Source organism: Leptodactylus fuscus, chromosome 7 (genome assembly GCF_031893055.1).
Source record: "Leptodactylus fuscus isolate aLepFus1 chromosome 7, aLepFus1.hap2, whole genome shotgun sequence".
NCBI lineage: Eukaryota > Metazoa > Chordata > Amphibia > Anura > Leptodactylidae > Leptodactylus > Leptodactylus fuscus.
Window position 1 is genome coordinate 38,051,277 of NC_134271.1, and position 14,663 is coordinate 38,065,939.

A 14,663-nucleotide genomic window follows, 5' to 3' on the forward strand; every position below is an offset into this window, starting at 1 on the left:
GAGGGAGCCTCTAACCAGCAGAGTTGGTGGAAATCAGGGTGGAGGGAGCCTCTAACCAGCAGAGTTGGGGGAAATCATGTTGGAGGGAGCCTAGTATTAGCAGAATTGTGCAACGCTTATGGTGGATGAGTATGAGGATGCGGAGGAATTGGAGAGGTTGAGTACAGACATGGAGTTTCATGTTGGGGTGCTTTACACAGGTGGGCACAAAAATGAAGGCTCTGTCCAGTGGTGGTTCATTTTTATCAAAGTGAGCCGGTCGGCACTCTCAGCTGACAGACGGGTGCGCTTGTCAGTGATGATGCCACCGGCTGCACTGAACACCCTCTCAGATAGGACGCTGGCGGCAGGACAGGACAGCACCTCCAAGGCATATAGGGCAAGTTCAAGCCACAGGTCCAACTTCGACACCCAATACGTGTAGGGCGCAGAGGGGTCGGAGAGGACAGGGCTGTGGTCGGAAAGGTATTCCCGCAACATGCGCCTATACTTCTCACGCCTGGTGACACTAGGACCCTCCGTGGCGGCACTTTGGCGAGGGGGTGCCATCAAGGTGTCCCAGACCTTAGACAGTGTGCCCCTCGTTTGTGTGGACCGGTGAGAACTTGGTTGCCTACTGGAGGAACTGCCCTCCCTGCCGCCAACGTCACATGCTGGAAACATCTCCATCATATTCTGCACCAATTGCCTGTGGCAAGCATTGATGCGATTGGCCCTCCCCTCTACCGGAATAAAAGACGAGATGTTGTTTTTATACCGGGGGTCAAGGATAGCAAAGATCCAGTACTGGTTGTCCTCCATGATTTTGACAATACGCTTGTCGGTTGTAAAGCACCCCAACATGAACTCAGCCATGTCTGCCACAGTGTTAGTTGGCATGACTCCTCTGGCCCCACCGGAAAGTTCAATCTCCATTTCCTCCTCATCCTCCATGTCTACCCATCCGCGCTGCAACAATGGGACGATTCGAAGTTGCCCGGAATCCTCCTGTATCACCATCACATCATCGGACAACTCTTCTTCCTCCTCCTCCTCCTCCTCCTCCTCCATTAAACGCAGTGAAGCGGACAGATGTGTGGACCTACTCTCCAGCTGTGACGGATCGGATGCTATCCCTAACTCCTCTGTGTGATCTGAGTTATCCCTGATGTCAATCAGGGATTCTCTCAGAACACACAAGAGCGGGATTGTAAGGCTCACCATCGCATCCTCAGAGCTCACCCTCCTTGTGGACTCCTCAAAGACCCGTAGGATGTCACAAAGGTCTCTCATCCATGGCCACTCATGGATGTGAAACTGAGGCAGCTGACTTTGTGGCACCCTAGGGTTTTGTAGCTGGTATTCCATCAAAGGTCTCTGCTGCTCAACCACTCTATTCAACATCTGAAACGTTGAGTTCCAGCGTGTGTGGACGTCGCACAAAAGCCGGTGTTGTGGCACATGCAGGCGTTGCTGGAGAGATTTTAAGCTAGCAGCGGCTACTGTCGACTTGCGAAAGTGGGCGCACATGCGCCGCACTTTCACCAGTAGCTCTGGAACATTGGGGTAGCTCTTTAGGAAACGTTGCACCACTAGGTTGAAGACGTGGGCCAGGCATGGAACATGTTGGAGTCCGGCAAGCTCCAGAGCTGCTACCAGGTTCCGGCCGTTATCACAAACGACCATGCCTGGGCCCAGGTGCAGCGGCTCAAACCATATTGCCGTCTCATCGAGGAGGGCATCCCTCACCTCGGAGGCAGTGTGCTGTCTGTCCCCCAAGCTGATCAGCTTCAGCACAGCCTGCTGACGTCTACCAACGCCAGTGCTGCAACGTTTCCAACTCGTAGCTGGGGTCAATCTAACAGCGGAGGAGGAGGCGGTGACGGAGGAGGAGGCGGTGGCGGAGGAGGAGGCGGTAGAGGAGGAGGAGGAGGGGGGTGTTCTTCTCGTGTCCCTGCCAGGAATGTTAGGCGGGGAGACGAGGTACACCGGGCCAGTTTGGGAAGCAGTCCCAGCCTCAACTACATTCACCCAGTGTGCCGTCAGTGAAATGTAGCGTCCCTGTCCGCATGCACTTGTCCACGCGTCGGTGGTCAAGTGGACCTTTGTGCAAAGCGCGGAACTAAGGGCCCGCCTGATGTTGAGTGACACGTGCTGGTGCAAGGCGGGGACGGCACACCGGGAGAAGTAGTGACGGCTAGGGACGGCATAGCGAGGTGCCGCAGTTGCCATCAGGTCCAGGAAGGCGGGAGTTTCAACAAGCCGGAACGCCAACATCTCCTGGGCCAGCAGTTTAGCGATGTTGGCGTTCAAGGCTTGCGCGTGTGGGTGGTTAGCAGTGTATTTCTGTTGCCGCTCCAATGTCTGAGAGATGGTGGGTTGTTGTAAAGAAACGCCTGATGGTGCCTTTGATGGTGCAGGAGAAGGAGATAAGACAGGACCAGGGGAGGATGAGGTAGAAGTCAACAAAGTGGCGGAGGCAGATGAAGTGGTGTCCTGGCTCGTCCTCTGGAGTGCATCGCCAGCACAGTCAGCAGTGGCAGTGGCAGAGGCAGAGGCAGTGGCAGAGGCAGTGGCAGTGGCGTGAACGGCAGGCGGCCTTTGTCCTGCCGTTGCTGCCTGCTACTGATTCCAGTGCTTGGATTCCAAATGACGGCGCATTGAAGTGGTGGACAGGTTGCTCTTCTCAGAGCCCCTAATCAATTTCGAGAGGCAAATTGTGCAGACAACACTATATCTGTCCTCGGCGCATTCCTTGAAAAAACTCCACACCTTCGAGAAACGTGCCCTCGAGGTGGGAGTTTTTCGGGGCTGGGTACGAACTGGAACATCTTGGGAGATTCCGGGTGTGGCCTGGCTTCGCCTAAGCTGCTGACCTCTGCCTCTGCCTCTAGATACCCTTTTTGGTGCTGCACCTGCCTCAACATCCACACTACTTTCCCCGCTTGACATCCCCCCTGTCCAGGTCGGGTCAGTGTCCTCATCATCCACCACTTCCTCTTCCAACTCCTGTCTCATCTCCTCCTCCCGCACAATGCGCCGGTCAACTGGATGCCCTGACGGCAACTGCGTCACATCATCATCGATGAGGGTGGGTTGCTGGTCATCCACCACCAAATCGAACGGAGATGGAGGAGACTCTAGTGTTTGAGCATCTGGACACAGATGCTCCTCTGTTAGGTTCGTGGAATCGTGACGTGGAGAGGCAGGTTGAGGGACAATGAAAGGAGCGGAGAACAGCTCTGGGGAGCAGGGACAGTTTGGGTTATTGTTCTGTAAAGCTTCGGAATTTTGGGAGGAAGGAAGACAAGACTGTTGGGTAATAGGAGGAGAGGAGGCAGAGTCTGACTGGCTGCTGGACAATGTGCTGTAAGCGTTCTCTGACAGCCATTGCAAGACCTGTTCCTGGTTCTCGGGCCTACTAAGGTTTGTACCCTGCAGTTTAGTTAATGTGGCAAGCAACCCTGGCACTGTGGAGTGGCGCAATGCTTGCTGCCCCACAGGAGTAGGCACGGGACGCCCTGTGGCTTCACTGCTACCTTGCTCCCCAGAACCATTCCCCCGACCTCGCCCACGGCCTCGTCCACGTCCCTTTCCGGGAGCCTTGCGCATTTTGAATTCCTAGTTAGAAATTGGCACTGTATACCAGTAGTAAAAATTGTGGGTGCACGTAACCCCAATATATTCTTTGAATTACCAGTCAGAAACTGGCACTATATGGCAGTAGCAAGAAATGAGCGTATTTGTATTCCCAATATATTCTTTGAATTCCCAGTCAGACACTGGCACTATATGGCAGTAGCAAGAAATGAGGGTATTTGTATTCCCAATATATTCTTTGAATTCCCAGTCAGACAATGGCACTGTATACCAGTAGTAAAAATTGTGGGTGCACGTAACCCCAATATATTCTTTGAATTACCAGTCAGAAACTGGCACTATATGGCAGTAGCAAGAAATGAGGGTATTTGTATTCCCAATATATTCTTTGAATTCCCAGTCAGACAATGGCACTGTATACCAGTAGTAAAAATTGTGGGTGCACGTAACCCCAATATATTCTTTGAATTCCCAGTCAGACACTGGCACTATATGACAGTAGCAAGAAATGAGGGTATTTGTATTCCCAATATATTCTTTGAATTCCCAGTCAGACAATGGCACTGTATACCAGTAGTAAAAATTGTGGGTGCACGTAACCCCAATATATTCTTTGAATTCCCAGTCAGACACTGGCACTATATGGCAGTAGCAAGAAATGAGGGTATTTGTATTCCCAATATATTCTTTGAATTCCCAGTCAGACAATGGCACTGTATACCAGTAGTAAAAATTGTGGGTGCACGTAACCACAATATATTCTTTGAATTCCCAGTCAGACACTGGCACTATATGGCAGTAGCAAGAAATGAGGGTATTTGTATTCCCAATATATTCTTTGAATTCCCAGTCAGACAATGGCACTGTATACCAGTAGTAAAAATTGTGGGTGCACGTAACCCCAATATATTCTTTGAATTACCAGTCAGAAACTGGCACTATATGGCAGTAGCAAGAAATGAGGGTATTTGTATTCCCAATATATTCTTTGAATTCCCAGTCAGACAATGGCACTGTATACCAGTAGTAAAAATTGTGGGTGCACGTAACCACAATATATTCTTTGAATTACCAGTCAGAAACTGGCACTATATGGCAGTAGCAAGAAATGAGGGTATTTGTATTCCCAATATATTCTTTGAATTCCCAGTCAGACAATGGCACTGTATACCAGTAGTAAAAATTGTGGGTGCACGTAACCACAATATATTCTTTGAATTACCAGTCAGAAACTGGCACTATATGGCAGTAGCAAGAAATGAGGGTATTTATAACCCCAATATATTCTTTGAATTCCCAGTCAGACAATGGCACTGTATACCAGTAGTAAAAATTGTGGGTGCACGTAACCCCAATATATTCTTTGAATTCCCAGTCAGACACTGGCACTATATGGCAGTAGCAAGAAATGAGGGTATTTGTATTCCCAATATATTCTTTGAATTCCCAGTCAGACAATGGCACTGTATACCAGTAGTAAAAATTGTGGGTGCACGTAACCCCAATATATTCTTTGAATTCCCAGTCAGACACTGGCACTATATGGCAGTAGCAAGAAATGAGGGTATTTGTATTCCCAATATATTCTTTGAATTCCCAGTCAGACAATGGCACTGTATACCAGTAGTAAAAATTGTGGGTGCACGTAACCACAATATATTCTTTGAATTACCAGTCAGAAACTGGCACTATATGGCAGTAGCAAGAAATGAGGGTATTTGTATTCCCAATATATTCTTTGAATTCCCAGTCAGACAATGGCACTGTATACCAGTAGTAAAAATTGTGGGTGTATATAGCCCCAATTCTATTGCTAGGGGACTTGCAGGGTATTTCTGGGGTGAAGGTGGGGGGGCACACCGTTGGAACGGGTATCGGGGTATATATCGGGTATACGGGAATACACTGACAGTGTATTCCATTCAGGATCCTGGGAAAGCTGGGTTGCGGCGATTGAGCCCGTCAGTGCCACGTTACACTGACAAGCTTCTCCCTGGAATTTAGCTCTTACAAGAGCTGTTGTGGTTGTCTTCTCCTTCCTATCCTAGCCTGTCCCTGCCTACCCAGAATCTAAGCCCTAGCTAGCTGGACGGAAACCTCCGTCCTCGGTGAATTGCAAGCTCAGAATGACGCGAACCTGGGCGGCGCTGTTCTTTTAAATTAGAGGTCACATGTTTTCGGCAGCCAATGGGTTTTGCCTACTTTTCTCAACGTCACCGGTGTCGTAGTTCCTGTCCCACCTACCCTGCGCTGTTATTGGAGCAAAAAAGGCGCCAGGGAAGGTGGGAGGGGAATCGAGTAATGGCGCACTTTACCACGCGGTGTTCGATTCGATTCGAACATGCCGAACAGCCTAATATCCGATCGAACATGAGTTCGATAGAACACTGTTCGCTCATCTCTAGATGTGACCCGTTGACAATCCGATTTCTTCTCATCGACGGTGATTCGATCAGAAGCTCAATCCGGGACAAAGGACAGCAATGTTTCGTCACTTATGTCATCCTTATTAGATTTATATTTATACTTGAATTCTATGATATTCATATTTAAATTTTATGCTTTTTGATCCATATTTTATTTATATTTTAATTTTATGCTCATTATATTTATATTCATATTTATTTACTGTATGTATTTATAATAAATTTCCTACTTATTTTCATGAAAATCCCCTCTATTTAAGATCAATTCTCCCTTTGATTAGCCCTTTCTCTTATATTGACTCAAAGGCTAATTTTGCTGCCATCCCTTTTTTTGATATCAGTCTAATTTGATCCCAATTTTGCTGCCATCCCTCTTTTTGATATTAGTCCATTACCGTATTTTGCTAAGGAAAATGTTCGTTCTTGTACCGTGTTAGCCAGTGGGTTGGAAATATAAAAAACAAGAAAACTTGATAGTCTTCAGTAGTTGATACCTTTTTAATGGCTAACTCATAATGATGACAAATTACTGACGTTTCGGAACGCTTCGGCTCCTTTATCAAAGTAAATTTCCTTCAGAAATGTTTTAAATTTACTTTGATAAAGGAGCCGAAGCTTTCCGAAACGTCAGTAATTTGTCATCATTATGAGTTAGCCATTAAAAAGGTATCCACTACTGAAGACTATCAAGTTTTCTTGTTTTTCGTATTTTGCTAGCAACAATCGCCCAATTTAGCAAAAAAACACCTCTTTACTTTCGAGCTCTTGCTTGGCTCTATAAAAGCGAAGACACGGGGAGCGTGCAGCAGAACCTTCACGTCTGCGCACTTGCTCTTCCCCTACCAGATGCGGCTGCAGAGGTTTGACAGACAGCGCGTGCGCGAGTTGGTGCCTACGCGCATGCGCGGTCCACTAGCTAGAATGCCGAGTCTCAACAGCGAGCGGCCGCACGTGCAATCTACTGCGCGTGTGTCGCTCAAAAAGTGCGGGAAGCACTGTAACCACTCCCACCAATGCTTTTGTTGATGCCTGCTTCCGGACAGCTGGCATTTAATCAGCTACCAGAAAGAGGTAAGCAATCTGTAACACAGAAATCGTGAGTACTTATCCTATTTGTTTATCTATTCATTGGCCACTTGTCATTTATACATATATCGCTAGTCCTAGAGGTTCCTTGAATATAGTTGAACATGTCAACCCTCTAGTGTGAATGTAGCCTATATAATGTCTTTATAAAACTGCACTCTGACCTTTTACTTGTTTGCATGTATACCTATGTGTCTACATGAACACCAATGTCTTATGTTTAAGCTGTTTAATACACTACTATTAATATATCTATGCTTAAATGAATACCTGACTCCTCCTACCTCTTCCCCCATATAGCTTTATACGAATTTTGATTTGTCTGCTTATACTTTATGTATTCATACAAATTTTGGAGATGTAACACCTATGGTATATTACCTATGGTACCTATTACCTACCTGTAATGGCCTATATCCCTTTTACCCATAGAAATACCACCACCCCCCCTCCTCAAATGGGTGTACTAGTGTACTTTTATAAATATAAATGCAACAAATAATAAAAAAAACGAGTCAAGTAATTTTTATTAAGTTAACAAAGGAAAGCTGAAGTGTATTTTTGTGTATTCCATTTTATGTTTTAACAGTTCTTATGCACTTGAAAAAGGGTCTTTTGATTTGAAACGCGTTGTGTGTGAACCATAGTAAATCTATTTATCTAACCTAATTTGAACAGGTGAAGCGCAGTCCTATGTTTTCGGTCCTAACATTTACTGGTTTGGGAGTGGAATACAGCTGGGAAAGCTGGATGAAGCGTATATATTTCTGTATACCACTGGTTTGGGAGTGGAATACAGCTAGAAAGCTGGATGAAGCGTCTATATTTCTGTATACCACTGGTTTGCGAGTACAATACAGCTGGGAAAGCTGCATTCAGCGTATATATTTCTGTATACCACTGGTTTGGGAGTGGAATACAGCTGGGGAAGCTGGATGAAGCGTCTATATTTCTGTATACCACTGGTTTGGGAGTTGAATACAGCTGGGAAAGCTGGATTCAGCGTCTATATTTCTGTATACCACTGGTTTGGGAGTGGAATACAGCTAGAAAGCTGGATGAAGCGTCTATATTTTTGTATACCACTGGTTTGGAAGTTGAATACAGCTGGGAAAGCTGGATTCAGCGTCTATATTTCTGTATACCACTGGTTTGGGAGTGGAATACAGCTAGAAAGCTGGATGAAGCATATATATTTCTGTATACCACTGGTTTGGAAGTTGAATACAGCTGGGAAAGCTGGATTCAGCGTCTATATTTCTGTATACCACTGGTTTGGGAGTGGAATACAGCTAGGAAAGCTGGATGAAGCGTCTATTTCTGTATACCACTGGTTTGGGAGTGTAATACAGCTGAAAAAGCTGGATGAAGTGTATATATTTCTGTATACCACTGGTTTGGGAGTGTAACACAGCTGGGAAAGCTGGATTCAGCATATGTATTTCTGTATACCACTGGTTTGGGAGTACAATACAGCTGGGAAAGCTGCATTCAGCGTCTATATTTCTGTATACCACTGGTTTGGGAGTGTAAAACAGCTGGGAAACCTGCATGCAGCGTATATATTTCTGTATACCACTGGTTTGGGAGTGGAATTCAGCTGGGGAAGCTGGATGAAGCGTCTATATTTCTGTATACCACTGGTTTGGGAGTGGAATACAGCTAGAAAGCTGGATGAAGCGTCTATATTTTTGTATACCACTGGTTTGGAAGTTGAATACAGCTGGGAAAGCTGGATTCAGCGTCTATATTTCTGTATACCACTGGTTTGGGAGTGGAATACAGCAAGAAAGCTGGATGAAGCGTCTATATTTTTGTATACCACTGGTTTGGAAGTTGAATACAGCTGGGAAAGCTGGATGAAGCGTCTATTTCTGTATACCACTGGTTTGGGAGTGTAATACAGCTGAAAAAGCTGGATGAAGTGTATATATTTCTGTATACCACTGGTTTGGGAGTGTAATACAGCTGGGAAAGCTGGATGAAGCATATATATTTCTGTATACCACTGGTTTGGGAGTGGAATACAGCTGGGAAAGCTGGATGAAGCATCATTATTTCTGTATACCACTGGTTTGGGAGTGTAATACAGCTGGGAAAGCTGGATGAAGCGTCATTATTTCTGTATACCACTGGTTTGGGAGTGGAATATAGCTGGGAAAGCTGGATGAAGCATATATATTTCTGTATACCACTGGTTTGGGAGTGTAATACAGCTGGGAAAGCTGGATGAAGCGTCTATTTCTGTATACCACTGGTTTGGGAGTGGAATACAGCTGGGAAAGCTGGATGAAGCATCATTATTTCTGTATACCACTGGTTTGGGAGTGTAATACAGCTGGGAAAGCTGGATGAAGCGTCATTATTTCTGTATACCACTGGTTTGGGAGTGGAATACAGCCGGGAAAGCTGGATTCAGCGGATATATTTCTGTATACCACTGGTTTGGGAGTGGAATATAGCTGGGAAAGCTGGATGAAGCATATATATTTCTGTATACCACTGGTTTGGGAGTGGAATACAGCTGGGAAAGCTGGATGAAGCATCATTATTTCTGTATACCACTGGTTTGGGAGTGTAATACAGCTGGGAAAGCTGGATGAAGCATCATTATTTCTGTATACCACTGGTTTGGGAGTGGAATACAGCCGGGAAAGCTGGATTCAGCGGATATATTTCTGTATACCACTGGTTTGGGTGTGGCATGCAGCCAGGAAAGCTGGATTCAGCGGATATATTTCTGTATACCACTGGTTTAGGAGTGGAATACAGCCGGGAAAGCTGGATTCAGCGTATATATTTCTGTATACCACTGGTTTGGGTGTGGCATACAGCCAGGAAAGCTGGATTCAGTGGATATATTTCTGTATACCACTGGTTTAGGAGTGGAATACAGCCGGGAAAGGTGGATTCAGTGTATATATATTCTATACACTGATTTGCTTTATACAAATTCGTTTTCTCTGAGAGTATAGCTCTGTAGTTTTTCTTCAGATTTCTTGCCTAACAGAATCTACAATTCCATCTGACCCTCAGCCAGCGCTGCACCTCCCATGAGGCGACCCGAAGCGACCGCGGCGGCGCCATGCCAGGGCCATGGCTTACTTAAGCCAGTCCAGGACAAGCTTTCCCAGGACGTGCCAGGCTGCCGAGATGGTGACGCTAAGCCTGTTCAGACTGGCTTAGCGTCACCGTCTCGGCAGCTCGGCACGGGAAGCGAGTGGTGGATTGGGGAGGCCCTGTGGACACAGCGCTGCTCCAGTGGCCTCCCCTCACGCTCAGGCAGAGAGCAGGTCCTCTCCCTGCCTGCTCTCTGCCTGCTAACGCCGCTCCGCCATGCCCCCCTTCGCTCCGCCCCAGCCCCTCCGCTCTGCCCCCTCCTCCCGGGGGGGAGGAGGGGCAGAAAAAAAGGTAGGTTCACCCCTACCCTCAGCAGATGCCTATCCCTATCTCTCCAAGCTGCAACTGAGACGAACATGGCGGCCACTATTCTTATAAATCAGAGGACACCTGATTTAGGCAGCCAATGACTTTTTCCTATTTTTTTTCAATGCCTACGTTGTTGTAGTTCCTGTCCCACCTCCCCTGCACAGTTATTGGTGCAAAAAAAGCACCAGGGAAGGTGGGAGGGGATACAAATTTTTACTGCGTTTGCCGCTTGGTATTTGATTGGAATCAAATAACTCCAACAGTCTGATAGTCAATCGAATAGCTATTCATTCAAACGCTGTTCGCTCTACTTATGTTTGTAAAAATGTTTAAATTTTAATTATCTACAAATATAGATATGATTATGTTCATGGGAATATCCCTTTAAGGAAGCCTTTCAACTGAATTAGATTTTTTGCAGCCAATTTGCAATTGAAAATCCATGTATTTATCCATCCACTGATAAGCTTCATTAATTGTCTAAAGGTATGCAAAGTAAGAAAGAATGATGCTGTAATGATTTTTTTTTTTTTTAACAGATTCAAAGTTATCTCCTAAGGAACAATCAATTTCTAAATGGAATTACTGGAGATGCCTCTATACCTCAAGAAAAGGTAACACAAATTCAACGGAAAGGAAATGATTGCTCAATGGCTACTGGCCAAACTCAGGCATCATGTTAGTTATGGGCAGGCAGTAATGTGATTGGTTATCGGCAGCATCATCACACCCCTCTCTATAAGGGCTGTGATGATGCTGATGCCACTGTTTTGCTGCACATGCTAGCTACGGAGAGGAGCTCAGTTGTAGCTAGGGTACTGCAGGGTAGGCAGGTGCTTAGCTTTGCTAGTGAGGGTGTCATTTTCAATCTTAAACTAAGAGAAAGCTTCTTCTGTCAGGAAGGGAGCTCTGTCCTCAGACTATATACCTTTGAGAAAAGAGTATACGTTTATTTCTGAAAAATCAGTGGCTGTCCACATCCAATAGGCAGCCCTGTCCTCACACTATATATACTGTTGACAAAAAAGTATACGTTTATTTCTGAAAATCAGAGGCCATCCCCATCCAAAAGGGATGACTGTCCTCAAAACTATCATATATACTCGAGTATAAGCCGACCCCCCTAATTTTACCACAAAAAACTGGGAAAACTTATTGACTCAAGTATAAGCCTAGGGGGGGAATATAGCAGCTACTGGAAAATTTCAAAAATTAAAATGGTTTTTGGATGCAGTAGTTGCTGGGTGCTGGGAAAGGGGAGGGGGTGTTTTGGTTGTCTGTCTGCCCCTTCCCTGAGCTTGAGGACTGTTTTTTTTTCCCATGTGGAATTCAGCCTGGCTGAATATAGGGTATCTGCAGTGCTCCTATTAACCCCTTCCCGATGGAACAGAAGCACTGCAGATCCTCTATACTCAGTAGACACAGGGATACCTAATGTGTTTGTGTTTCACAGTCATTTTCTACTTTTATATGTATTCTAGGGAAAGGAGAGACTTAGAACTTTTATGTATTTCATTTTTTTTATAATATTTATTAAAGTTTCTTTTTTTTTTACTATTTTATGGGAGATTCTATACATTACTATTGCGGCTGGTTATAGCCCTTCCCCCCCCCAAAAAAAAAAAAAAAAATAAAAAATAAAAAAAATAAAAAAATATTATTTCTTTTTTTTGCTTGACTCGAGTATAAGCCGAGGGGGGCTTTTTCAGCACAAGGACTGTGCTTAAAAATTAGGCTTATACTCGAGTATATACCTTTGAGAAAAAAGTCCAAAATTTTAAATATATGAGCCTCACTCACATGATTGACCTCTTCCAAAGTAAGAATAACCGTTAAAATATAGTATTTTCATGACTACACAGCAGGGAGTCCAAAAATTAAAGCATCTGATTCTCCGAAAAATTGTAACCTATACAAAACGAAGGATTATGAAGATAATCGTGTTTCTCTTAGTCCTAACAGCGGCACAATATGGGGGTATTTCTGCCCCTAGCTTGCCCTATAAGAGGGCACAAGGACCTCCCCCCTGCGTGTATATACAAGAGTAACATAATTATACATAGGTAACACAATATATTTATAACAATGACAAAAATTTTCTGGGCGGGAAGTCTTGTGCCGCTGTTAGGACTAAGGGAAACAAGATTATCTTCATAATCCTTCGTTCCCTGTCATCCTACCAGCGGCAAAATATGGGGAGTTAGCAAGTAATCCCCTAGGGTGGGACTTACCACAAGTGCACTTAAACAGTGACCAAAAGCAGTAGCTTCTGAAGCCCAAGTGTCCAGGCGGTAGTGGGACACAAGCGTTGCCTCCGAGGACAAAAATGCAGCAGAGGAAATTCGACTTAGAGACAAGGCTTCTGTCTCTGCCTAGGAGGTGGTAACCAACCTCGTGTAATGTGCCCTCGAGTAAGAGAACTTAATTGTCTCCCTGACCCAGCATAAAATGAGGCTTTGGAAGCCTTAAGCCCTTTGTGTCTCCCCAAGAAGTTGATGACGAGGTTTTCCAGACTTTCTGAAGGAACGTGTACGCTGGAGGTAGATCCTCAGGCATCTCACGTGGTCCAGTGTATGGAACTTTTCCTCGTCATGAGAGGAAGGAGATGGAAAAAAAGCTGGTAAGGTGATCAGCTGGTTTATATTTGTGGATGAAGGAATTTTGGGTCTGAAGCTTGGAAAGAACCTAAGCTGAACACGATCCGGAAAGAGGAGGTATATGGCTTCTCCGAAGACAGAGCTTGCAGCTCACTGACCCTTTTGGCTGATGTTATAGCCAGAAGAACTGCTGTTTTATAGGTTAGGAACTTTAGTTTGACCTCTTCCAGAGGCTCACAAGGCTTTGTGAGTAGTGCCGAAAGGACCGTATTGAGGTCCCACTGGTGGACAGGTGTGGTAACCACAGGTCTCAGCCTAGTTGCCCCTTTCATAAAGGTGCTTACTAAAGGATCTTGAGACAAACGCCTCCCCAGATAGGCGGACAGAGCGGCTACATGTACCTTTAGGGTGGCAGCAGCGAGCCCTCTGTTTAGTCCGTTCTGAAGAAAATCCAGGATCGCCCTCACTGGGGGATCCGAGGAGTCCACTTCCATGTTCAAGACACCAGGCATTGAAGATTTTACCAATTCTTCTGTAGTTGTTATTAGTAGACACAGCTGTGGCTTCAGAACGGCTTGAGACAGTCCTCTATTCCTTAATAGGGACTGGTCAACCTCCAGGCTGTCAGGTTGAATCTCCTCAGATCCTGGCATCTCAGCTCTCCTTGGGTTACCAGGTCTGGGAGGGGAGGAAGCCTACAGTATATGCCTTGACTCATCCACATGAGCTGGGCAAACCAAGCCCTTTTTTTTTGGCCAGAACGGGATTATGGCAGTTCCCGGGGCTAGGTCCTGTCTTATTTTATCAATACCCCATGGTATAATTAGAATTATAGGGAAGATGTAGAACGGCCTGAACCTCCACGGGATGGACAGGGCATCCACTGCCAAGGGATTGTCCTCCTGGTACAGAGTGCAGAAGGTCCCCACCTTGGCTTTGAGTTGGGTTGCCATAAGATCGACCTCAGGGAGACCCCATCTCTGGATGATCTGTTGAAATACGTCTGAACTGAGTGACCATTCACCAGATACAATGATACCCTGACTCAACTGATCCGCTACTATGTTCAGGGAGCCCTTGATGTGAAGAGCTGATAACTGGGTCAGATTATTCTCTTGTCTTCCAGATGGGCTCCCCATCCCAAATGGGATGCATCTATTGTCAACAGGGTCCACACTGTTGGGACCGAGGACCTTCCATCTTTTAGGTGTATCACCATCTGAGGGAAAGACGGGTACTGGGAGAAAAACAGATCTTCTTGTGCAATCCCTGTAGAGAGCCATTCCAGCTTCTCAACACTTCTGTCTGAAGGGGATGCAAATGCCATAAAGCCCAAGGGACCGCCCTGGCCGTGGATGACATCAGGCCGAGGACTCTCATGGCAGTGCAGATGGTAACTCGCCGGGTCTGAAATAGGAGCGGGCAGTAGCCTCTATTCTCAACCTCCTTGGGCTGGAAAGAAGATCTGCATCAACTCTGAATCCACAATAAAACCCAGGAACTTCTTCCGGGTAGCTGGTACGATCCCTGATTTCTCCCAATTGAC

At 45.8% G+C, this 14,663-nt stretch overlaps 1 protein-coding gene across 1 annotated transcript in view; it reads left to right on the forward strand.

The window, feature by feature from the left end:
* The window catches only part of LOC142213308 (F-actin-uncapping protein LRRC16A-like), a 293,690-nt gene extending 280,546 nt beyond the window's left edge, over window positions 1-13,144 (forward strand). The window contains exons 5-6 of the mRNA XM_075281626.1: window positions 11,060-11,134; window positions 13,010-13,144. Coding sequence (XP_075137727.1) covers window positions 11,060-11,134; window positions 13,010-13,144 — 210 coding nt within the window. The remainder of the gene's footprint in view (window positions 1-11,059; window positions 11,135-13,009) is intronic.
* The last annotated feature ends 1,519 nt before the right edge of the window (window positions 13,145-14,663 follow it).